This window comes from Dendrobates tinctorius, unplaced genomic scaffold (genome assembly GCF_039654945.1).
Source record: "Dendrobates tinctorius isolate UK_male_01 unplaced genomic scaffold, ASM3965494v1 ptg000073l, whole genome shotgun sequence".
Lineage (NCBI taxonomy): Eukaryota > Metazoa > Chordata > Amphibia > Anura > Dendrobatidae > Dendrobates > Dendrobates tinctorius.
In genome coordinates, this window is record NW_027361741.1 from 13,504,982 (window position 1) to 13,530,984 (window position 26,003).

General features: G+C 43.1%; 1 protein-coding gene across 1 annotated transcript in view; it reads left to right on the plus strand.

Annotated features, from left to right (window-relative positions):
* Window positions 1-26,003, plus strand: part of MYO18B (myosin XVIIIB) — a 972,020-nt gene that overhangs the window by 246,315 nt on the left and 699,702 nt on the right. Inside the window, exons 14-16 of the mRNA XM_073582823.1 lie at window positions 1,300-1,390; window positions 2,473-2,665; window positions 4,905-4,985. Coding sequence (XP_073438924.1) covers window positions 1,300-1,390; window positions 2,473-2,665; window positions 4,905-4,985 — 365 coding nt within the window. The remainder of the gene's footprint in view (window positions 1-1,299; window positions 1,391-2,472; window positions 2,666-4,904; window positions 4,986-26,003) is intronic.

Below are 26,003 nucleotides of genomic sequence, written 5' to 3' on the forward strand. Positions count from 1 at the left end.
GTTAGCAATATGAACTATGATGATGTTGGTTTATTCATATGGGAGCGGATGTGATTATAATCAAATAGAGACCTCATAAACTGCTAATTCTTACATCTATTTTCATAGCATTATAATGAGGTCACAATTTTTGTGTGAGTAAATCTGAGAAACATCCGGCTCACCTACTATTCCTCATTTGCCTTAACCCTATTGTGTGATTTTATTGCTTTTTGTTTTTTTTTATTTTTTGTTATCAGCAGTCCCTTATTCTGTTCCCAAGCTTTTTTCCCTATCTCCCTCAACTGTGATCCTGGTATGGGGGTGACATTGTAAGGGTCATTAAGGGACAGCCGACGCAGAGCGGGGGGCACCAGTACAACTTAGGGTGAAAAAGCTCCGCTGTCAGGTAGGGACAATTTCAAATAGGGACCTTTAGTATTTTCCTCTTCCTATACCCCATTAAGTAATTGTGGATTTTCAGTTACTGGTTGTATCCCTTTTCCCCTTTTTTTTTGGTTTGAATTGTTGGTGGTTTGTGGTGCCAGGTGCCTAATCTGGACTGCCTTATTAATGTATTAGGCATCCTGGCCATTTTTTGTCCCCGTCTACATTGGTTATCCACTTGATAGGATTTGAACAGGGCGAGTAGGGACAGCCGCCGTGGAGCGGGGGCGTCATTTGCGTTCCAAGAGGGTGCCAACCTCCGCTGACAGGTAGGGGTAAGTCATAGGGCCCTACAGGGACAATTGGACTATTATCCACTACCTGGTGTTGTGATTTATCATTTTTTGTATTAGCTGAGCTTGAATTAGTTAGTTGTTTTTTGTTGCCACTTGACGGTTAGCTGAGCTGGTATTCCCCGGCCACTGCTCACCCCTCTGAGAAGTTATCAGAGTAGGGTAATCTGCACTCAGTCCATACAGGCATATACCAGCTAATTTTCCCCTGACCTTGGATCCAGTGTAGTACTGCATAGGCTGGCCCTACTTCACCTACTCTGCTTGTAGTGCTATTTCTCATCCTGGCAGTGAATGGGATGCAAGTGACTGGTTCTCCTGGACTCTGGAAGTTTGGTGACCCTAATAAGGGCCACACTCCCACAAGTGACAATCCCCGGGAATATGGTGGATGTTAAGTGTATCCACGGAGATGTCAAAAACTTTCTAGTCGCCCATGTCACAATATGCACAGACTGTGGTGCTATGTTCCACTAAGTGGGAGTGGTCAAAGACTTATTGCATGGCATTGTTATTGGACGTCACTTTCAGTGACATATCATAATAAGCTAATACTAAATATGTACTTTTTTTCTGCTAGGGCCAAAAATGAGTGGCGTGGAATGTGTTGAAGGAATGGCTGCAGGACTATATGAAGAACTCTTTGCAGCAATTGTCTCACTCATTAACAGGTACATGGGGCATTTATTTATTGAGTTTTAATCTGCCTAAAATACAACAATCCTTTTTTCTTGGCAATGAAAAGCAGATATTTATGTGATGTTCCAAGTTACAGCAATGTAAGAATCTTTTAAAAGAGTGACAAGTTTTTCTTTAGAGGTCTCTTAATTTCCTTTCTGTATTTCAATTAAAGGAATTGTTTGTGATGAGAGAAAGCCTAACACCTGTCCAAAGTAGCATTTACCTTTTCTAAGGGCTGTGGCTAGAATTTAAGATCAGCCTCATGGACTTGAACAAACCTTACTTTCCAATCTAACACAACCTCTTTAAGTCTTATTCTAAGAAAAAGTAGAAAAATTTTGGACTTCAGGGAAATTTGATTAGTCTGAGCTACTGTTTTATTTTCACTTGAATCCATTCATTTAGTTTTACAGTAAATGTCATATCCATGGCTTTAAATCTTGTAAGTTGTCATTACAATATGATTTTATTTTAATTCTTAGTTCGGGAATACTTGCAAATTATTGGAACCTTATTACACATTGAATGCTGATCAGTATATCAGAACGTCTTAGATTTTGTTTTACCTTGTTTGACTCAACTAAAATATCTGTAGCCTTGTGAATGTTCCTAACGGTAGTTATTAAAGTACATTGTCTATATTCTTATCTAACATTTACGGTAGTTTCCTCGCAGTCTATAATTTACAAGATGCGGTCATGACTTTTGCTTTACTTGGTTTACTTTTTCATGGATGATCAGTACAAAAATTTCATTTGGTTTATAAGTGGCTTGCAAAAGATTCATATTTTAATGCAACTTTGAGTCTATATGGGTTTGTACCAGGGTATAAAGTTACCGTATCACATCCTGATCACTTTGGGGTCCTACCTCTGAAAAGCCTCATTTGATTGGAATGGAGGAGGGCAAAGCATGTTCACCTCAAGTTCATTCATTCTTAAACGCATAGTACTTGAACCATTATTGGTCAGGAATCTATCACCTATAGTACTTAGTACAAACTTTTTATGTCATGAAAGATTTACCTTTATGTTGCAATCATATTTTAACTTAATCTAGAATTTTTTCTAAGGTCTTTATCCTCAAGTCTTTTGACACTGGCTTCCATCATGGTGGTTGATATTCCTGGATTTCACAACCCACGTCATCAGAAAAAAGAGAGGGCTGCCACATTTGAAGAAATGTGCAATAATTATATACAAGAACGCTTGCAGTGCTTGTCCTACAAGAGAACCTTCAGCACTCCCCTGGATAGGTATAATGAGGTAAGGTTGACTTTGTAGATCAAATATTACATTGCATGTATATACTGTATGTATGTATATACAATTTATATATACCTTTGACATATTCTGATGGTCTAGCACTCATTTAAAGCACAAACCTGCAGAATAATATGTATTAGCTACAAGAGTCCTCTGGGATATGTCTTAATTTCATTATTGATGTGCATTCGACTAAATGATGGAGTACGGTAGCAGTAGTTAAGCATCTGCGCCATTCACCTCCTGTGCGAGGAGGTGTAGCACATTCTCATTGTCTTGAATGGAGCTGTGTTTCCTTTATAATAGAAGTGGAAAAAAGATGATTTTCTCTTAAGTGATCGGCAGGGGTCCCAGAGGTCAGACCCTCATCAATCAGGAAGCGAAATATCCTAGAAATATGCCACCCAACTCTTTTTGAATAGTGAATAATACATTAAATGACTCTTATTGAGTTTAACAGTCAAGTATTGAAAATTATAAAACCAAAAGAAGCCACATATCCAAAAAAAGCCAATAACACAATTACAATATTGAAATCAATATAAATACTTTTATTCAGGACACCAAGAGACACATTAAAATCACAACACAAAAAGACACATAATAAAAACGCAAAAAGAGGGGGACGTGAAACAGCACATATATACCATATAGTAGCAATCCAATTTAATAAATTATATTATAATCAAAAGTATTGACCAAAAAATACATCTAAATAAAGTGCAGTGCATATATAAAGTGATTTTCTAGTAAAAAAAAAAGGTGCATATCAGTAAAAAATAAAAATAAATCCCATAATAATTTTAATATAAAAGAAAAATTTCATTTACTAACCGGGATTCATCCTGAATGTGCCGTCACTGCCACTCCACACTCCAACGCGTGTTTCACACGTAGCCAGATAGTAGGCGACACCTGCATTGATACATCGTCACTGATGCATGGACGATAATCATTTTAATTAGGATACACATGTATGGATGCACTGCTATTGGTGCATGGGTGATTATTGCCTTATATAAACCCCTCACTGCCCCTCTGCTCTATCACTCCCTGAGGAAGCAACGTGTGAAACGCGCATTGGAGTGTGGAGTGGCAGTGACGGCACATTCAGGATAAATCCCGGTTAGTAAATGAAATTTTTCATTAATATTAAAATTATTATGGGATTTATTTTTATTTTTTACTGATATGCACCTTTTTTTTTTTTACTAGAAAATCACTTTATATATGCACTGCACTTTATTTAGATGTATTTTTTGGTCAATACTTTTGATTATAATATAATTTATTAAATTGGATTGCTACTATATGGTATATATGTGCTGTTTCACGTCCCCCTCTTTTTGCTTTTTTATTATGTGTCTTTTTGTGTTGTGATTTTAATGTGTCCCTTGGTGTCCTCAATAAAAGTATATTGATTTCAATATTGTAATTGTGTTATTGGCTTTTTTTGGATATGTGGCTTCTTTTGGTTTTATGATGTTTTTTTGTCCATATCATTGATAAATCTTGTAGGTTATTCGTACTCCTATATTTTTGGTTAAGTATTGAATATTGCACATTTTTATCTTTGACAGAAATTATATTTTGTTACTGTTTATCTTGTCCACTAATTCAAAATATTTTTAAACCTATCCAGTTATAGGGTACTTTAATTCTTTAATAACCTATAATGTACATTTTGGTCATAGGAAAATATGAAGCTGGCTCAGAAAATGATCCTCCTCTTGCTTAATACAGTGTCACATAGTCAACATCTGCCTCTAACTGAATGGAGTTCGCTCTGATCACAACAGTTTAATCATTTAAATGCTGCTATCACACACTGACAGCAGTATTTAATGACGACACTGTCAGTGGGCAAAGGTCCCCTTAAACACAATTATGTGAAGCCATCGAGTTTACCATATCTGCCAGGAGTCTGCTCTGGTGCTGTACTATATAATCTCTGTTCCCTTTGGCACTCACAATCTAGATTTCCTATTATTATTATTTATTATGTCTTGCTTATATAGCGCTATCTTATTCCGCAGCGCTTTACAGACATTATCATCGCTGTCCCCAATGTGGCTCACAATCTAAATTCCCTATCAGTATGTCTTTGGAATGTGGGAGGAAACTGGAGAACCTCGAAATTCACAGAAAATGAAAACAACACAGCGATAATTGTCTTATTCAGTACAGCTCTGCTTTAAGTATATAATAAATCGCTTAATGTGTTGGCATTTCTTCACAGGAAAAGATTGAAATTTCTTTTGAAATTCCTTTGGAATCCCCATTCAACACTGTATCAGTCATAGACCAGACATCTTCACAGGCAAGAAATGCTTTAATAACTTTATTAATATTATTTGTAAAATGAAGTTCAAAGTTTAGTTGGAGTCATGACGAGTCACATGCAAAATGCAAGGTAGTTGTGTTCATGAAAATTGCAAAGAGATTAGACGTTAGATGAGTTTACAAATAACAATGTTTGATACACGTTAATTGTTATGTTTTCTTCTCTATCAGCGTGAAATACAAATAAGGAACTAAGCATGTATGTTCCTTCATACAATATAGGAAAAATATTCCTTGTTTCCAGCTTTCTTTAGTTTTTCTCCTTTCATGGACCCTTCTGTATGTGTTCTTGTTAGTTTTGCTAATTTATTACAAACTGTTTATTAGGCCATATACCGTATATGAGATTATTTTAAACACCATTCAACCTGATTGCCCCTTGACATCTTCTGTTGGGTGGACAGTGATCAGACAGGATGTGTGACATATGGGTCTGAACACGCTCCTACTACCTCTGCCTTTGCCACTAGTTGTCGCTAGTCTAATACTGTGAATGTCTCTGAGTGATGGCAGCATGTTTCACTTAAACTTTATGATAGCAGGGTCTTCTTGTTGTTCCTTCACCAGTTCCAGTTATTCTCATTGTTAAACAACATACAGAAAATGTCCAAACAATGGAAAGTCTTCCAGGATAAGGTTAGACATATCAGCAAGGGTAGAGAACATGTATACAAAAAAGGAATTTATAATAATGTAAAATCTAAAAAGCCTCCTGGTTATAAAAAGAGAGACACCACATATAAATAAATGCAAAAGCCATTGGGAAAAGGCAAATAATAGTGCACCAAGAGCTATGTCTATTAGCCAAAAACAGGAACAGTCTCACCATGAGTAGAGGTGATGTCTGCTAGTGTTCCTCCATGTTACTGTTCCTCCAATTGGCAGAGGGGGGAAGCACTTATTTATCCAGCCAAACTTTACCCCAGCAGGAGTCAGTGGATTATAAACAATCTCCGACGTGTTTCATCAAAAGACTCTTCAGAGTAGATAGCTGTAAGGAGAAACGTGCTCAGTGTCTGGGTATACAGTACGGCATCAGTAGTTAAACATGTTACCTGGCTTATTGCCGCCTGTCTCCTTAAATGCTTGGTGATGACATGAACGTCACTTCCAGGCGCCAAAGTATGTGACATCATATCTGATGCATTCACTCATGGAATGCATTACCTGGGAGTAAATGAGGCGCATACATGACTTCCTGCATACAGAGTAGGGATGCCGTGGGTTTAAATGTTCCACTTCTCTGATTGAAGAGACAAGGAAGTGGCAGTATTGTCATGACTGCTAAAGAACTTTCACACTGGTAGCATACAAACCAGAGAAACAAATATCTGAACCTGAGAGAACCCTCATCAGACTAAGAAAAGCTCTCCTCTGATCCTGGTTTGTCCTGCCTGACCACGGAGGTTGGCACCCTAAGGTAACGCAAAGGATCCCCCACTCGATGGCAGCTCACCCTGAATGCTGTTAGCAGCTCCTAGTGTAGCTAGAATATCAATACCTTAAGAAATAAAGAATCTCACAAGAAACAAAAGCAGTCAACTTAAACTACAGCAAAGAGAATGAATCTAACAAAGACTAAAGCAAGTACTGTTAGCAAATGTAATGCCTTCTTCCTAAAGTTGAACAGAAGATGGATGCAAAGCAACAGAAAAACCCTTAGCTGGAATTTCACAGACTGGCTCCAAATATCAACAGAATGCGGTCCCAGATGCCGCCCCAGTAGGGGAAACTGACTTGGTCAATGCCCATAAATCTCATACTAGAAGTATTACTACCAAGTGATGTATTGACATGCCTAGCTAGGGGTGTATCCCTCTTTTATGTTCATGTGTCATTTTGCCTAATACTCGTGACCGCAGTGGCAGATTGCTTTATAAACTGTTTGGTGCGACAGTTAATGAATGGTCAAATATTAAATTGTTCTCCTGCCACTTAAGTGGTGAATGTACTCCCTGTTGCTATAAATGGATATACCACACAGTCATTGCACTTAAAACAACACTTGACATGTGAGGACAGCCAAGTTGTCCATTTTATAGGGAACTAAATGACTATGTACAAGTCTGTCTCCTATGGATTTTCCCTATTTATAGATCATGGGAGGGTGTAGACCAACAGACTCGCCAATGTCCCCATCTATCTGGAGTATAGGCCAGCGCTTCTGAAGGATCCAACTGACACTACTGGAGCCATTATCAAATAACCCTAACCCCCTTCTCATGTACAGCACCATGGAATTAATGGTGCTATATAAATAATAATAATAATAATAATAATAATAATAATGTGGTTATGTGACCAAATTTGTAAGTGTTCTCTTTTGAAGTGGCAGAGACAAAAAGTTGTATCCTATCCCTCATTTTGACTTCACCAAAAGCCATTTTAAGGATATTATCAGCATAGCCCCTATCTAGAAAGCAAGTTCTGAGATCCCCTGCTTGATCCTTAAAGTCAATGACAGTGGAGCAATTCTGACAAATTCTCAAATACTATCCTTTAGGAAACCCTCTCCTAAGTGGCGCAGGTGATTGTTATCCTAATGTAGGATGGCGTGAGAGGAGGTAGGTGCCCTATAAATCTTGGTTGTCAGGGCTCCATTTGGTGGTGTCTGTATAAGAATGTCCAGTAAAGGGAGTTCGGACTGGTGACTTTCTGATGTTAAAAACGGGTCTAGAGAGATGTTATTTAAATTAAACACAAAGTTGGCTCAGCTAATAAAATCACCTCATAGGGTGCTTAAAGGGCTTTTGGTGAAGTCAAAATGAGGGCTAGGATGCAACTTCGGGTCCTGGCCTCCCCTCCTGAAAGTGAACACTTACAAATTTCATTTCATAACCACATTTGATAATGGTTCCAGTAGTGTCCATTAGATTCTTCAGATTCATTGGCTTATATTCAAGATGGATGGGGACATTAGTGAGTCCCTTGGTCTACACCCTCTTATCACCTTCAAGAATGGGAAATTCATGGGAGACAAACTTGTGCATAGTTATTTCATCCACCTAAACAGACAACTTTGCTGTCCTCACATTTCAAACGTTGTTTTAAGTGCAGTGGGTGTGTGGCATGTCTGTTTACAGCAACAGGGAGTGAACTGACAAAAGAATAGTTTAAAATTCAATCTTTCGGTAACTGTTGAATCAAATGTGTAGTTTATAAAGTAACCTGCCACTGCAGCCTTGAGTACAGAGGCAAAACAACATGTGAGCTTAGAGGAAGGGTTGGTGAACACCCTAGAGTCATAGCAAATAGAGTTGAGTGACTTTAGTTGGATCGGGTTTCATGAAACAAAATTCGTTTCAGATGAAACTGGTCCAACTAGGGCAAAAAAAGTCTGTGTTTCGCCCGAAACCCGACCCCAATGCAAGTCAATGGGAAATAAAAGTCGGCATTGAGCGGATGACATTCATCCACTCAATGGCGACTTTTATTCCCCATTGACTTGCATTGGGGTCTGGTTTCAGACGAAACTCAGACTTTTTTTGCCCTAGTCGGACCAGTTTCATCTGAAACAAATTTTGTTTCATGAAACCCGATGCGACTAAAGTCGCTCAACTCTAATAGCAAATGAAAAGGATACACCCCTACCTAGGCCTGTTACTACACCATGTAGACGTATTACTTCTAACTTAAGGTTCAATGACATTGATTAAATCGGCTTCCCCTTAAGAGGGGCAGCTAGCACTGCCGTATTCTACAGTGTGAGACCAAGTGGATTTTTCTTCTTAAAAAGCAGACACCCCTAGCCTGAATGAGCTTCTCATATTTAGCTATTCCCTTTAGAGGTAGGGTCAGTCAGGGTCCATACACTTGTATTGAGCAAGACCACGCCCATCTAGAGACGAGGCCAACCAGTGGCATGACCGATTAGAGGGTACGGCCTCACTCCGTACACTTGTATGAAAGTGAGGATGCCTATTACCGGCTGGGAGTATGTATAACTCCTGCATATCCTCTGGTCCCTGGTCAGAAACCGGCGAATCTCTGCAGCACACAGTGACTGCAGACTTATCGAACTGGACAACACCTTTAAAATGTACTACAGCTGTGCATATGTACTTATTCCCTGAAAAGCTGGACAATGAATCATAGGTATTTGTAATAAAGGAGTCTGCCTGTGATTCATGCTGCTTGTGGTTCAGACAGCATGAATCACACGACAGGTTCCATTAACGATTCATTTAAATGTTCATTTTTAACTTTAGTGTTCCTTTAAGAATTCTACTATAAGAAAAGAGAGGTGATATAATGTGTAATATGTTTCCTTACCCAACTCAGTACAGATATAATCTGGCCTCCAGTTTGACCTCTATTATTACCACATTTGTGCATTGTATTGATTAGAAATCTACTTTGACTATTAGTTAATCTAGCTGCCTATTTGGGCTGCATGATATAATGTAAAAAAAAAATCAATAAGATTCAACAGCTTATTACAGAGTAATCAGTATAATGTCAGAGAAGCGCAATCTTCAGAATGATGACCTGTTTACATTATGTAATCGTCTTCATGGAACAGGAAATATATATGCTTCTTTATCTACTGTTAAATATTGAGAAGCAAATCATCAACCATAATCCATCATCACCACTAATTCGGACCTTTTTAAGCAAACACAACTGTGACTTTACTTTGAATATAATTTTACAGTAGAATATTATTCCAAACATCCTCTTATAATATTAAAATGTAATAAAACTGAGTACTGCAGAGCTCCCCATCAATAATGTATGCCTACATACTTAAAATACTCTATGGTACACCTTTTCTAATGTTTTGTCTATGAATTATTATTTATTATTATAGTGCCATTTATTCCATGACACTTTACATGTGTGGAGGGGTGTGCATAATAAAAAACTAGTACAGTAATCTTAAACAATACAAGTCACAACTGATACAGAAGGAGAAAGGACCCTGCTCATGAGGTCTCACAATCTACAAGGGATGGGTGAGGATACAGTAGGTGAGGGCAGAGCTGGTCTTGCAGTAGTTTGGTGGATCAGTGGTTACTGCAGGTTATAGGCTTGTAGGAAGAGGTAGGTCTTCAGGTTCTTTTTGAAGGTTTCTATGGTAGGCAAGAGTCTGATATGTTGTGGTAGAGAGTTCCAAAGTAGGGGGGATGCACGGGAGAAATCTTGTATGCGATTGTGGGAAAAAGAGATAAGAGGGGCGTTGAGAAGGAGATCTATATATATATATGGAGGACACAGGTTGTGGATGACTTTGTGTGCCATGGTTAGGGTTTGAACTGGATTCATTGGGTAATGGGGAGCCAGTGCAGAGATTGACAGAAGGGAGAGGCTGGGGTATAGCGGGGGGACAGGTGTATTAGTTGAGAAGCAGAGTTTAGAATAGATTGGAGGGATGTGAGAGTGTTAGAGGGGATGCCACAGAGCAGGTGATTGCAGTAGTCAATGGGTAAAGTAGATGGGGAAAGATGATGAATTCTGTTCTGTCCACTTTAAGTTTTAGAAATCTAGCAGAGAAGAAGGATGAAATAGCAGACAGACATTGTGGGATTTTGGTTAGTAGGGAGGTGATAGCTATTCCAGAGATATAGATCTGTGTGTCATCAGCATTGAGGTGATACTGAAAGCCATGAGATTCTATGAGCGGTCCGAGGCCGAAGGTGTAAATGGAGAAGTCCTAGGACTGAACCTTGTGGGACTCTGAAAGATAGAGGGCGAGGAGAGAAGGTGGTGTGCGAGTGGGAGATGCTGAATGTCCGGCCTGTTAGATTTGACGAGATCCAAGATAGTGCCAAGTCTGTGATGCCAATTGATGAGAGAGTCTGTAGTAATACGGAATGGTCCACTGTGTCAAAGGCAGAGGACAGGTGAAGGAAGAGGAGGATAGAGTAGTGTCGCTTGGCTTTGGCGCTTAATAAGTCATTAGTGACTTTAGTTAGGGCAGTTTCAGTGAAGTGATGAGGTCGGAAGCCAGATTGTAAGTGGTTAAAGAGGGAGCAGGAAGAGAGGTGAGAGGACCGTTCAAGATGGATGTGGTGTTCCAGTATTTTGGAGGCATAGGTGAGAAGTGATATGGAACGATAGCTAGATACAGAGGATGGGTCAAGAGAGGGTTTTTTGAGGATGGGTATGATTTAGGCATATTTGAAGCATGAGGTGAAAACAACAGTTGTTAGTGATAAGTTGAAGAGATGGGTTATGGTTGGGATGAAGACTGGTGAGGTTTGGGATGGAATAAGGTCAAGTGCACAGGTGGTGAGATGTGAGCTTGAGAGTAGAGTGGAGAGTAGATTTTCTGTAATGGTGCAGAAGTTGGTTTTGGAGGAGGGCTGAGCAGTTAGGAGGAGGGGCTCTGGGGGTTGTAGACCAAAACTTTCTCTGATGAATACTTTCTCCGATGAATATTTACCATAATTTAACAAACTAAGAAGTTTTGATAATTTCACATAAATTATAATGAGGTTAACCACATTCAGTGGCATCATATTTTCATTTTTGCGCTTTTTCATTTTTTTCCCCTTCTTCCAAGAGCTATATTTTTTTCCATCAACATAGAAATAACAGGTCCTGTTTTTCTATGTAATTAGCTGTAGTTTTGAATCACACCATTCACTTTACAATATATTGCACTGAAAACTGGAAAAAAAATCTAAATGCAGTGAAATGCAATTACAACAAAGGTTTTATTATTGATACACGGATCAATTTTGGATAAATTTAACCTGGCAATATGAATTTTCTAGTCAGAACTAGAGATGGGCGAACCCGAACAGTAAAGTTCAGCATCCTTACCAAACACCTACTGTTCGAGCACGGCACGGACAGCGAACACGGCCTTCACTAGGAAGTCCATGTTACTTTTTGGGTTTGGCCCCCCAAACACTGGGTGTTTGTCGCACTGTCATGTGCATGATAGGTACATGGTCTGTGGTCCATGTACATGGTCCGTGTCCATGTACACCACCAATGAATACAATGGGTGTGCGTATCTGCATTTGTGGTCTGTGAGGTAGCGCTGTCATTTACTTAGGGGATTCTCGCTTGCAGCGAACAAAAACCAGTTCCGGCACGGATTTTCCATCAAATCATACAGTCCTTGTGGTTTATTCACGCCTCATAAACCACAGCAGCAACAGAAAGTTCACTTAATAGCATTACCAGCATAGCGTCCATTATAATGCTCCACTCTTATCATCAATGTCCAGTACGCAGGCTCACTTAGGCTGGTTTCACATTAGCGTTGAAACAACGCTGCGCACTCAACGCTAATGTGAAACCAGCCTTAGCCTCACAATTATCTCACCCACGTCAGGGTTCCTCATGCGGCTGCAGCATTCCGCACAGGTTCGTTCCCTCCAGGGAACTCTCAGGCACACATCGCCATTGCTCCCAGCCACTTCACACATGCTGTCTGGCAGGAAGTTCCATCTCTGCAGGACCTTTCACAATGGACCAACCAGGTCCCAGCATTCACCCCATGTGACCTACCCTGGCCACATTATATGGTCTATAGCCACACTCACCTGGGCACGTGACTATGACCTCATCACAGGTCCTTCACACCCTCACATAGTCTTTTACTACAGGCGTTTTCAGACACACCCCTGGGTGGGTTTGCAGGAAACTGGCTCGCCCAACTCCCAAGTTACCCAGAGACTTCTCCCTTATACCTTGAAATAACACCTCAGCAATACCATTGCTGATCAATGCGCATAACTAAGTCTCCATCTCAAAGCCACCCCCTATGAGACACACAACCATCCTTCAGGATTCTGCCACTCATCCTCTCCCTTGGAACCTCCACACAGCGCCCCCTAGCGGACATAGTGGTTACTACATCACATACCTCGCCCCTCTGTTCAAACTTGTGGGGTTGAACACACAACATTACATCAGGCTCTCGAGACCGGGCACTCACCACACCTTGCCCTACAGGTCGAGAGAACCTTTTCCACTTGCCATATGGCCTCCTCTCTACGTTAGGCCTCCCCCGCCCCCAGCGGTCAGAATATCGGTCCTGCTCTTTGACCCTCCAGTTACAGTGCGTCATCAGACACGGTCCAGTCACCACCTTCCTCTCTCTGTTTATTCCGTTCCCCGACCAGCTCCCCCAGTTGGTACGGTCATCAGTCCTAATCAGGCCAACTGTCTGGCCTGAGTCTGATTCATTCAGGGTCTCACAGGAACAACGGTCTCTCAACGTCATCCTGCCCGTCGAACTACCACTTGCTAACATTCTTCGGCCATCTGCCCTGTCACTTCTTGGCGGAACTCTTCGAGTTCTTTCATCTGGTTGGGTTGCAGGCAGCCGCCACCTGGTATTCCGTACTTCTTTATTAATTCGCTGGCGGTCCTGCCTCAACTGCTCAATCTCTTGCAGGTACCTCACTTGATACTCCAAGAGCATCTGAAAGTCTCTCAGGCTCTCCACGGAGCCAACCACCAGGATGGGAATCCTACCCACCTCACTAGATACTTGGTCTTCATCATCAGGAGGGATCCTCACTCTCACCACACCGGAGATATTTACAAGGTCTTGCATTACCTTCCCGGATCTTCCAATGATTCTCCCAATCAGAGCTTTGGTTACCGGCACCACCTCTTTCCGCAAACCCAGCTGATCCATAGCCTCCCTTGCTAACTCTAGGCATCGAGCAGCGTTCACATTACTCTGCCTGACCCTTTGTTTAGTGTAGAGACATTGTAGATGCATCTACTTTAGGACAGCTACTCGGGTAGACGCATCTTCTCTGTCCGATACTATCACCAACTGCCGAGTTTCAGGTGCCCAGTGCACCTCACACGCCTTGACCGCTTCCTTGAAAGCCTCATGCACACCTTCCTCTGCACAGGCCCCTTGCTTGTCTTCTGGTACGTCAATCACCAACTGGAAGGTTGTGGTCTTGCTCTCTTCCTGGACCGAAGGCTCTAGCTTTACCACAGACACTTCCCTCACTGCCGTTGACCCGACCGGGTGACTGTCTTCTTCCGCTCTTAACTCCTCAACTTCACACGATTTGATCACTTCATGACCCTTTGCCATGAGGGCTACTGGCCGTTCTGTCCTGTTATCACTTACGCTCACCCGCGGTAAGTCTTCGTCCAATTTCTCCTGCAAAAGACTTTTAACTACTCCTCTAAGTTCTTCCATTTCTTCCCAAAGGGTCTTGTTCACATTTTGCCACATTGACAGGTGACCACTGAGCTCCAAGACTTTTTTCTCAAGCCCTACCACATCCTCTCTTAAGGTGTTGTTTACGCTGTGCCACGATGACAGGTGACCTCTGAGCTTAACGAATTCTTTCTCAAGCTCCTCCACTCTGTGCTCAGCCTTTTGTCTCATCACACTTTCTCGTTCGAGCTGTTCCTTCACTGTCTCTTTTATTAACTGTATCTCCTGCTCTAGTTCTCTTTTGGCCAGTATGTGTTGCACCATTACTTCTTTAATAATATCGTCTAAGGGTACCCCTGGGTTAGTCCCGTCAGCCGAGTGAACCCCCCAGTTACCCTCTGTCTGTGTCTCTACTCCCGTTATCTTCTCGACCAGGTTACCATCAGTCCTGTCATGGGTTTCAGTCAGCACAGCACTAGACTCTGTCCTCGTGGAGGCTACTGGCAACAACACATCACAGTCACACCACACCATATGGTGAACCCCCAGGACACTCTCTGTCCATGTGTCAGCTCCGCTCTTTTTGTTTCTCACACCCTTCTCACTCACACCGTGGTACCCTTCAGGTGACGTCCGGTCTGTAAGTTCGTCCGACGTCATTCTTCCTCCGGTCGCCCCTACGTCTGGTCTGTCCACGTTAGGAGGCGTCAGCGTCTCAGTGTCTGCTAGCCCTACAGTAGACACGTCTCTATCTTCCTGGCATAGGTCATCAAACCTGACCAAATCCTGGCCCCACTCCAAGGCAAAATCTAAGTCTGGTGGTATACTGCCATCTTGGTACTCACGGCCTCCGTACTCCTCAAACATTACTCTGTCTACCGCATAGTTCACTGTGACCCCATGTGCACAGCAAACCTGGACCATTTTCTCGGTCAGACAGAGAGTGAGAGGAGTTCCTACCAGAGTCACCTGACTCTTTGAGTCCAACCGTCCCGATATCCCTTCCTGGTGTAGCATCACGGTACACACTTGCGGCTCATCAACATTCGGAAAGAATATCCCACATTCTGGAAATGACATACACATACACTGCGGTACTCCAGACATACCCACTGAGTCACCCAGTGCTGTCATTCCTTCAAACTTGGCCCCTTTCTGGACCACCACCCCACTTTGGGTTGCTGCCCCCTCCCGGGACTCCACCCCTTTTTGGGTTACCACCCCGCTTTGGGTCACTGCCCCCTTCTGGGACTCCACCCCCTTTCGGGACCTCCCCATGTCCGTTAAACTGGTCTTCTCAGACCACAGTTCACACACAGTTTATGTCTTAACGATACCACACAAGTCCTTGTTGACACCACCACAGCTCCTGCTGTCACCAATCACCGACACCACCGGCTGCTGTTCACACACACAGCGGCTGGAGTCACTGCAGCACCTGCTGCGCCGTCTTCGTGGACCAGTCGATCCACAGGAAGCCGCTTGTCACCTTCATAACCCCGCCGAGTTACCGGAAGCCGCTTGTCACCTTCGTGACCCCACTGAGCCACATCAAGCCGCTTGTCACCTTCTTGACTCCGACTGAGTAACCGCAGGCTAAGTTGAGAAAAGAAGAAAAGAAAAACACCACACAAAAAAACTCCAAAAACTCACGTGTCCTTTCTGTGTGCTGTTCAGGACGTACCGTCTCTGCCTGAGACCGTCCAACACACAGGGTGCACCAGGTGCTATTCAGGGAGCGACTCTCCTCCCAGGGTTCCCAACACACCGGCCTCACCAACACAAAACTCACGTGTCCTGTCTGTGTGCTATGCAGGACGCACCGTCTCCGCCTGAGACCGTCCAACACACAGGGTGCACCGGGTGCTATTCAGGGCCGACCCACTTTCCTGGGTTTCCCAACACACTGGCCTCACCAGATCCAGGGGCTTAGCGAGTGCTATTCAGGACATCCGTCTCGGCCTGAGACTGCCCAACACTTACGCCTCACCAGGTCCAAGGTCATACCACGTGCTCCAGGGCTCTTCCCAACACTGACCCTCCAGGACCTTGCTCACTGAACCCTCCAGGAACACAGTCTTTACCACTGACCCAGGTCAGTACACCATGAACACCAGTCCGTTGCCTGTGTCGGCCACACAGGTCCTCGGATACCTCTTCGCCTCAGAGGCACCCTATAGCAATCACCAGTCTCTTGCTCACTGAGCCCGGTCAGTAAAAAACATTTTTTTTTTCTCTTTCACATCCGTCACCTGCTGGCCGCGCAGGTTCTCGGACCCCTCTACTGCAGAGGTGTCTTATCAGTCTCTTTCTCCTGGGGAAACGGCCGCACTGGGCTCACCGATCCGGACAGTGCCTTACTCACTAGGCCGCCCCACGGTTCCAGAACCACAGCCGGGCAGTGGCTTCCCCAACTGTCAGCCTTCCTGGCTCAGCGTTGCCAGCACTGCAACATGCACTTTTTGGAAACCGTTACCCTTAGCAACCGACTTTGCAGTCCTCTTCCGTTGCTCCCAGCAACAAGGCTACAATATTGCCCGCATTCTCCACCAAATGTGAGGTAGCGCTGTCATTTACTTAGGGGATTCTCGCTTGCAGCGAACAAAAACCAGTACCGGCACGGATTTTCCATCAAATCATACAGTCCTTGTGGTTTATTCACGCCTCATAAACCACAGCAGCAACAGAAGGTTCAATTAATAGCATTACCAGCATAGCGTCCATTATAATGCTTCACTCTTATTATCAATGTTCAGTACGCAGGCTCACTTAGCCTCACAATTATCTCACCCATGTCAGGGTTCCTTATGTGGCTGCAGCATTCTGCACACGTTCATTCCCTCCAGGGAACTCTCAGGCACACATCGCCATTGCTCCCAGCCACTTCACACGTGCTGTCTGGCAGGAAGTCCCATCTCTGCAGGACCTTCCACACTGGACCAACATTATATGGTCTATAGCCACCCACCGGGTCACGTGACTATGACCTCATCACAGGTCCTTCACACCCTCACATAGTCTTTTACTACAGGCGTTTTCAGACACACCCCTGGGTGGGTTTGTAGGAAACTGGCCCGCCCAACTCCCAAGTTACCTAGAGACTTCTCCCTTTTACCTTGAAATAACACCTCAGCAATACCATTGCTGATCAATACGCATAACTAAGTCTCCATCTCAAAGCCACCCCCTTTGAGATACACAACCATCCTTCAGGATTCTGCCACTCATCCTCTCCCTTGGAACCTCCACACAGTGCCCCCTAGCGGACATAGTGGTTACTACACCACAGGTCCTTAAAAAAGTACTGCATATGGACATAAAAAACAGATATGTGAAGTGTGCATAACTCTGAAGGATAATATGTTCTTAATAGAGATAGATGAGTTTTTTTAAATATTAATTTGCCAACTTTGGTAATGGCATCGATTTACTGCTATTTGAATTTTGGGGAGAAATTTTCCGCAGATGGATTTGATTCAAAACACATGGATTAATTATGAATTCACTTTTTTTGCAGAAATTTTACCAATCAATTCAGCTGGTAAATTAATATTTCTAAAGATTCACTCATCTCTAAGAAGAACATATTATAGCAGATTTTCCAATTGACCTGAAAAGATATGTATAAAGGTACTGTCACACTTAGCGATGTACCAGCAATCCCGACCAGCGATATGATGTGGTCAGGATCGCTGGTACATCGCTAAGTGGTCGCTAGTGAGCGGCCACACAGGCAGATCTCACCAGCGACATCGTAGGGGTCGGGGGTCGCTACTTACGTGTCAGACGAGGCGATGAAGACGTCCTCCCGCCCGCGTCCACGCGTCGCTCGTCGTCAGCTTCCTGCTGTGACGACAGAAACAGTCCAGGACGTTCTCGCGCGATCAGAGATAACCAGCGGGGGAAGTATCAGATATAGCGATATCGCTAGCAATATCGCTATAACGTCACAAAAACCAGTGACGTTATAGCGATATTGCTAGCGATATCGCTTAGTGTGACAGGCCCTTAACACTAAGATCTCTTCAGGATGAATCTAACTCCCTTTAAGCTTTTTAACACAAACACAGACTTAATAGCATCAAAATGAACTCAATATGCATGGTTGTATGTAAATGTATTGTGACCAGAGAGAGCGGATTTTTATAAGTTTTAATTTGACAACATCAGCAAATTTTCCCTCTAAATTTGATTCAAGGGGAATAAATTCACACAAATCTCAATACACTGAAAAACTTGTAACTGCTCAGAAAATACTTGAGAAGGAGAGGGAACCTCACTGATATCAAGACCTTACACACTACAGAAGAGAGAGCAAGAAATCCACTAATTATAAGAGGTTACAGTCTACATTAGGTAGAGAACCCTGCTATTAGAGCTTACACACTATAGAAGATACATACTAAATCTGGAGGTGAAAATAACACTGCTATACAAACTGGACTCTGAAGTGCAAACTGAAGGAAGAAATGAGTGATGGATGCAAGGCGTCTGTGTCATAGTGGGAAAGACCTGCCCCCTGGTCACAATTGAGGTATTTTTGACCAATTTTAAAAACGATTATTTCTGCGGTGGAAGGGATGCTAAATAAAAGAGCCACCTTAACAGAATGCAGCCTTAGGGTACCGTTACACCTAGTCATGCACCAGCGATCCCGACCAGCGATATGACGCGGTCAGGATCGCTGGTGCATCGCTAGATGGTCGCTAGTGAGCTGCCACACAGGCAGATCTCACCAGCGACATCGCTGGGGACGGGGATCGCTACTTACCTGTCAGACGCGGCAATCCTGCGTCCTCCCGCCCGGCTCCACGCGTCGCTCGTCGGCGCCACAGGAAGCCCAGCAGGAAGTGGCCGATGAGGAATGGTCCAGCAGCTTCTTGCGCGATCAGCGATAACCAGCGGGGGAGCCGGTCGGAGGTAAGTATCACATGCAGCGATATCTCTAGCAATATCGCTGCAATGTCACAAAATCGGTGACTTTACAGCGATATTGCTAGCGATATCGTAGTGTGTAACGGGGGCTTTAGTGCTGCACAAGGTGGCTCTTTTACTTACAAATGCCTTGGGGGAGTGACAGGTTCCCTTTAATTAATTTGGGGCTTTCATTTTTATATGGTGTCCACTAGCTTGCACTCATTTATAATCTGGTCACACTATTAAATAGAATATCCTTTATCAAGATCAACACCATGATTATAATTAATTAAAACTACCCATGAATGATGTATCTGATATTCACACACAAGTGGACAGTTTCTTGTACATAACATTCATTATTTACAGCATGAAAAAAACAAAACTGAAGCTCCATAAACTTTATGAATAGCTATTTTATCTGAGTGATGAATCTCAAGAGACAGAGGCATTATGCAGAATAACATTAAGCAAATGTGTCTAGAGCCATAAAGACAGCACTATGTCTTCCAAACTGTATAAAAGGCAACTTGGAAAAAAGGAGATTTAAGTCGTGCCATGCAGCAGAGACTGAAGTCATTATGGAGCCTTCCTTTATTTATGGCTCTGCTTGACAGATTAGTAAGGACACATAAATATGCAAAATGCTTAAAAGTCTCCTTAGGTGACTATCATATTCAAGGATGGATGATGATACATCAGTTATTGGGTTAGCAAAAAAAAAAAAAATAGATTGTATTGCTTGTCTGTCTAGCCAGTTGCCCAGGCTTTATTGACAACATATACCACACAAGATTATATAAGGTATGGTAATTCAAGAGCTTTAAAAATATACTTGCATGGCTAATAAAAACTATTGAAAAATAAAAATACACTTGTATGGAAACCTGTAGGAGATAGGCAGAAGACTTAGCTAGTTTTTATACTTTAGTCCACTTTATACCTTTTATTCTTACAGGATTTTTATTTTTCACTTGTTTAATTTTTCTCATCATTTTTAAAGCTGGATTTTGCTTTCAACCAAGTTTTATTAGTTTTTAATAGGGATGAGCAGACCCTTGGAAGTTCAGGTTCAGCCAAACTTAAGAAAAAAGTTTGGTTCAGGTACCTGAACTTGACCCAAACTTGACCCTGATCTGAACCCATATAAGTTAATGGGGACCCAAACTTTGGTGTTGTAAAACGGCTGTAAATTGGTCGTAGTAAGGGCTTGAAAGGGCTGAAAAAAGAAGTAAAATGGTGGTAAGAGCAAGAGAATTGCCCTGCAAACAAATATGGATAGAGAAATTACTTAAACAGAGAATTAAAAAAAAAATCTTGAACCAGGAGATGGGCATTCAAGTGGAGGCGTGGAGCAGTGACTTGCGTGTATGTTTTACTGTACTTGTTAATAAACAAGTTACTAACCCCTGGGGAACCCCAAGTAAAATTTTTTAGGTTCCCTCCAATTTTAATAAGCAGGAAAGGCAAAGCAGACAGCTGTGGCCTGATATTAATAGGTTGGGAAGGTGCAGAGATATTGTCCCCTTCCCAGCATAATAAGACCAGCTCACAGTTGTCTGCTTTATAAGTCTGACGAATCCGAACTGTAACAAGGACATATGGTAAGAAGTCTGTGTTTGGGGTTCATTGCTGGTATTCGGTACGAACCCCAAACTTTACAGTTCAGGTTTGCTCATTCCTAGTTTTTAATATAAACTTTGGTAACTAGTATAAACTGAAAAAATATACATTGTTATTTTGACCATTTCTCATTTTCTGAAAATAAATACAAAATTTAGTGCTTGGAAATTCGAAGACATGTTGTCACTAATTTATAAAATAAATAAACAATTTTTACATTTTTACTGGTCCTGAACCTTGTCGCAAAGTGAGAAAGTGTTGCAGAGAAGAACTCCCTACATGCTACAACTGCGGAGGACATTTGGCTCGGGGTTGTGTATGACGAGGGCAGCCCCTTCAGCGCCGTCCGTTAAACTAGGAGGCTCCGAGGCTGAGGAATGCCGCCTGGAACCTGAACAGTCAAGGAGAATTACAAGTCCCACAAGTCTAGTTTCAATGTGTCCTCTTGTCTGGGTCAAAATGGATGGTCGGGCCGTTCGCTGTTTGGTTGACACTGGCTCACAGGTGACCATGATACCTAAAACCTACTTCAGATGACATTTCCCCGGTGATAAAGTAGACGGCTGCTAATCACTTACCCATCCCGGTCACATGGGTGATCTGGAATGCAAATCTCTGTCTGTGGCAAAGATCTGGGTTGGAAGGGAGTGGTGTTGACTGCCGGAGCCGCAGGTAACGGGTATCACTCTAGGGATGAATGTGCTGATGGAATTCGGAAGTTTCATCAATGAGTCCCCAGATGTGTTCTTGAAGCAGTGGAGCCCTCGCACTCCCCAAAGGAGAGTGTTTCAGCAGTTAATCCGTCTGGGCCAAGACCAAGAAAAATGTTTGGGCCTTCTTGGGGCTCACCGAGTATTATTAGCGATTCGTAAAAAACTTCACTCGCTTTATGAACCCACTGTTGGAACTGTTCAAAGGGGTGCTGTCTGATGCACAAAACAGGACTATTCCATGGGGAGATTGCCAGGAGAAAGTGTTTCAAGCTTTGAAGGTGGCTCTGACTGAAGCGCCAGTGCTAGGCTATGCAGACTTCTCCCAACCATTTATTCTTCACACTGATGGAAGCCTGCATGGACTCAGAGCTATGTTGTCCCAGATCCAAGATGAATAAGAGTGTCCCTCCATGACTCTGAACAGAATCTATACAACTAGAGTTTGTTCAAACTAGAGCTGTTGGCATTAGTGTGGGCCATGACTGAGAAGTTTGCAGAATACTTGCCTGGGTCTGAAGTCCTAGAACGCACCAACAGTAACCCTTTAGCCCACCTGGAAGACACAAAACTAGGGGCCCTGGAGCAGCGCTGGGTGGCTCAGATGGCAAATTATCGATATAGAATCGCCTACAAGAGGGGAGCTGAGAACACTCAATCAGATGCCTTATCCAGAGTGACACACGAGAAACTTGGGCCCAACCGAGAAGAAGAACTGGAGACTGAAGAGGTCCCTGAGTTCCGTGATTCTGCCAGGATGTTGGCGGCTACGCAGGCACAGATACAGGCAATGTCCTGGGAATGCATACTGGAACAGTCCCGTGACAAGTGGGTGTGATTATAACAGGAAGATTGGGAACTTGCTCAAATGAGGCAGTGGGTAACTCTAAAACAACTTCCCACTCAGAGAGAGAGAGAGAGAGAGATGCCTTGTCCCTCGTAACTCTGCAGATCCTATGACATTGGGAAAGGCTCTAACTGAAGAATGGGCTGTTATACCGAAAGATCCAATTACAATGGGAACAGGGTTTCACCTGGCAGGTGGTGATCCCGAGACGCTGCTACATAAGGTGGCCAAGCAGCACATGTAAGAGGAGCTCACTTCAGTCAAAAGAAGACCTTTCAGTGGCAGCAAAAGCTAGTTTATTATCCTTGACTGAAAGCCGTGGTGGAAGAGGCCTGTTGGCAATGTAGAAACTGCGAATTAGCTAAACCTCAGGAGCAGAGAGCTCCCACACAGACCCTCGTGACTTCTGCCCATCTAGAAGTATTGATGATAGATTACCTGATGATAGGTACGGCTCACCACGGATATGAGCATTGTCTGGAGATGACGGACCACTTCACTAAGTTTGCCGTTGAGACTCCGATACGTGATCAAATTCCCGCATCAGAAGCACATGCCATTTGCAAGAATTTCATTCAAGTGTACGGCTGCTCGAAGAGAATCCTCTCCGATCAAGGCGCTCGTTTCCTAGAGCGATTGATGGAAGAACTGCATTGCTTGAACCAAATCAAGAAATCTCGGCTGACACCTTATCATCCTCAGAGAAATGGAGACTGTGAACAGTTCAATCGAACTCTAATCCAGATGTTAAGGATGCCAGAGTAAGACCAAAAAGTCAGGTGGCCTGAATTCGTTGTTGAGTTAGTGTGGGTGTACAGTATCCGAGTACATCGCACCATCAGTTACACTCCATATGCCCTGCTGTTCGGCTGGCCAGGAAGAGAGATTACTTAGCTGGAGTTGGATCCAGTGGAGGACTACCCGCGGACTGGGGTGTCCACCTGGGTCCGAGAGCATCGTCATCGTCTGCAAGCACTACATCGCCTTGTGCAGACTAAGTTTTGGGAACTTGAGCATCCAGAGACAGCTGCTCTGCAAGGGACAGCTCTCCAAGCCGGGATCGTGTGTTGGTCTGAGATAAGCGTCCTCTGGACTAACTGGAGTACCGGTGGGAAAAAACCCATATCGGGTGAAGCAGAGAATCAACTCTAAAGAGCCCGTCTATGAAGTCCAAGCTGAAGGGGAAGAAAATGCCCCCACTTGAGTAGTTCACCGGAATATACTATGTCCCTGCTTGTCAAGAGATCCTGACCAAGTAGAAGAGATGCAAAATGCTCCTGAAATACTCCCTCTGGTAGTTGCTGATTGTGAAGAGGAAGAATTTCCGGATCTGTAACCTGTAGACCGAGAAGAGGGACAGGTGCCTGAAGTCTCTGAAGTGTCTGCTCCGTTGGAAATGAGCAGGTCCCTGACCTCTGTTCAGCCCGACTCGACTACTCAACCTGACTCAGAATGGGCAACAGCTGGGATACCCCTCAATAGATACGATCAAGACCATTTATTTGACAACGAATCATCCGAGGAATAGGAGAATGTCAACACGTACTACAAGAACTCTTGCCCGTGGAATGGCGAGCAAAAGGAGAGGGGAAGTGTAAGAAAGACCGGACCAGGGATACCTCTCTTGCGCCAGGTCCAGAATTGGTGGGGCTGTCACCTTTGTTGTCCGGGGGAAAGCTTAGAAACCTGGACCGACCTTTGCACTCGACAGCAGGGGGCATGGCTAAGCTAAAAAGGCCAAAGTGCATGAAAAAGCGAGGAGACTTGGTGGGAACAGGCAGTTCACAGCAGGGGAAGTTTGGTGCTCTGTCCTGAGCACCGTGACAACGCACGCCTGCGCTATAGAGTCCCTGCGACCACAGAGACTGACCAGAGACATGCTGTGTACCCATTGGCTCCCGCAACTGAAGGTGCCAGGCACTCTGGTCCAGTAAGTACCGCACGCGTGTCGCTTAAGAAGGACCAGGTGACTCTCCATGAACTGTACCCTTTCTCACTCGCATACATGTGTCGAACTACATTAAGTTCTGGCAGTGTTGGAGACTGCACTTCATTCCGCACAATGAATCCTGGACCCAAGACCCGGTACAAGACGTCAAGAACTTACCATCACTGCTGGGAACCAGAAAATCAATGCCTTCAGGACGACACGGGACTCATCACACGCTAACTTTGTTGATGCCACCGTTTGAACCCAGGACTGCAGTCAGGAAGCCGTCGGACTGATAAATTAACCCTTAATGAACGGTTGCTTCACTTATTACAATTGTTACCTCACCCTGCACACCCTCTGTGCCATTATCATTTGCTATACCCCTGTTTATCTCTTCTCCTCCCTGAGTGCAGTACCCCTCTGTTTAAGTAGAAAAGTAAAATTAATGTTAACCCTTGCTCTGTCTCCTGTCCGTTACTGCATCCGGCAACCTGTTCACACAAGTATCTGTAATGGTCTTGTTTTTGCAATACCCTAGGAGAGAATCAACTGGACACAATGATTTCATAATAGTAACATACTTTCCCTAGAATTTGGTTAGAGCCAAGGTTCCTAACTGGCCCAAAGATTGGTGCCCCAGTGTGGTTTAGCAAGTTAGTCCCTGTAAATGGCTATCAGAAAATGAAACAGACATAATGCAAAATTTTTCGTGATTTGTGAAGGCAAGGACATAGAAACTGGAGTTTGGAGTTAGGTATATATTGCTGAAAAGAAAGCATAAGCATAATCACATAAGCCAAAGGTCAGGCATAAGCAGTGTACTGTAGAATGTGATCGATAAGATGGTAAATTAGGCAGTGTCAGGATGCAATAAAATATAATTGGTCAGAAAACATTGTCACCATTGTCAGTTAAGGTGTTAAGTTCAAGATCAAACCCAACACAAAGTAGCATATATTTCATTATGGCATAAAAAACGCCAGCAACTTGAACTGCAGCCAGTCAGTTGTTTCAGCCAAATAATAAAATTGCCTGTCTAATAACTGCTAGACATTCTAGTTTAATATCCACGTAACTTATCGTTAGCATTCTTGGTTACCTTTTACAAGTGATTTTTATGTAATATGCAGTCTTTTCATCAATGACATTTTTTACTTTTCATTGTCGGAAGTGTTCTTTATCTACCGTTCAACATCCTATACAGACTGTAAACTTTTATAGTCAGAGAACTATTATCTGTGTCAGTTTCAATTTTCTTGACTTCTATTTGCATCATATATAGTGTTGAGCGATACCGTTCGATACCCAAAAATATCGTATCGGATGGTATCGGCCGATACGAAAAAAATATCGGGTATCGCCGATTCCGATACCGGAAGTCCCATTCAAGTCAATGGGACTTCCGGTATCGGAATTAAAAAAAGCCCTTTATTTCCTTGTTGGCTAATTCTACATAATTGAAAACAAATAAGAATCATGTAGAATGTATTGTGGGGGGTGGAGGAGACATTAAAGGCATAGTGGTTTATTCAAATCACATGGCATAGCATTAATTCCAATTTTTTTTTACGTTCGGAGTTAAAAAGATATTGACTATGTTAACTTTTTTATATTTAGTCAGATATGTATGTTTCACAACTTCCATGCTCATCACCTTCTTTTGTACTTCTCCCACACTTTCTCCTTCATGATCCGCAGCAGTAGCATTTTTTTCATCAACTTTTTCTTCACCTTATTCATCTTCTTCTTCTTCACCTTCTTCCCATTAATTTTTTTTTTCCATTCTTCATATTCTTCTTATTCAGCTATTATTCATTTTCATATGCTATTTCTTCATCTTCTTCCTATTCTTCTTTTTCTTCATTTTCTTATGGTGA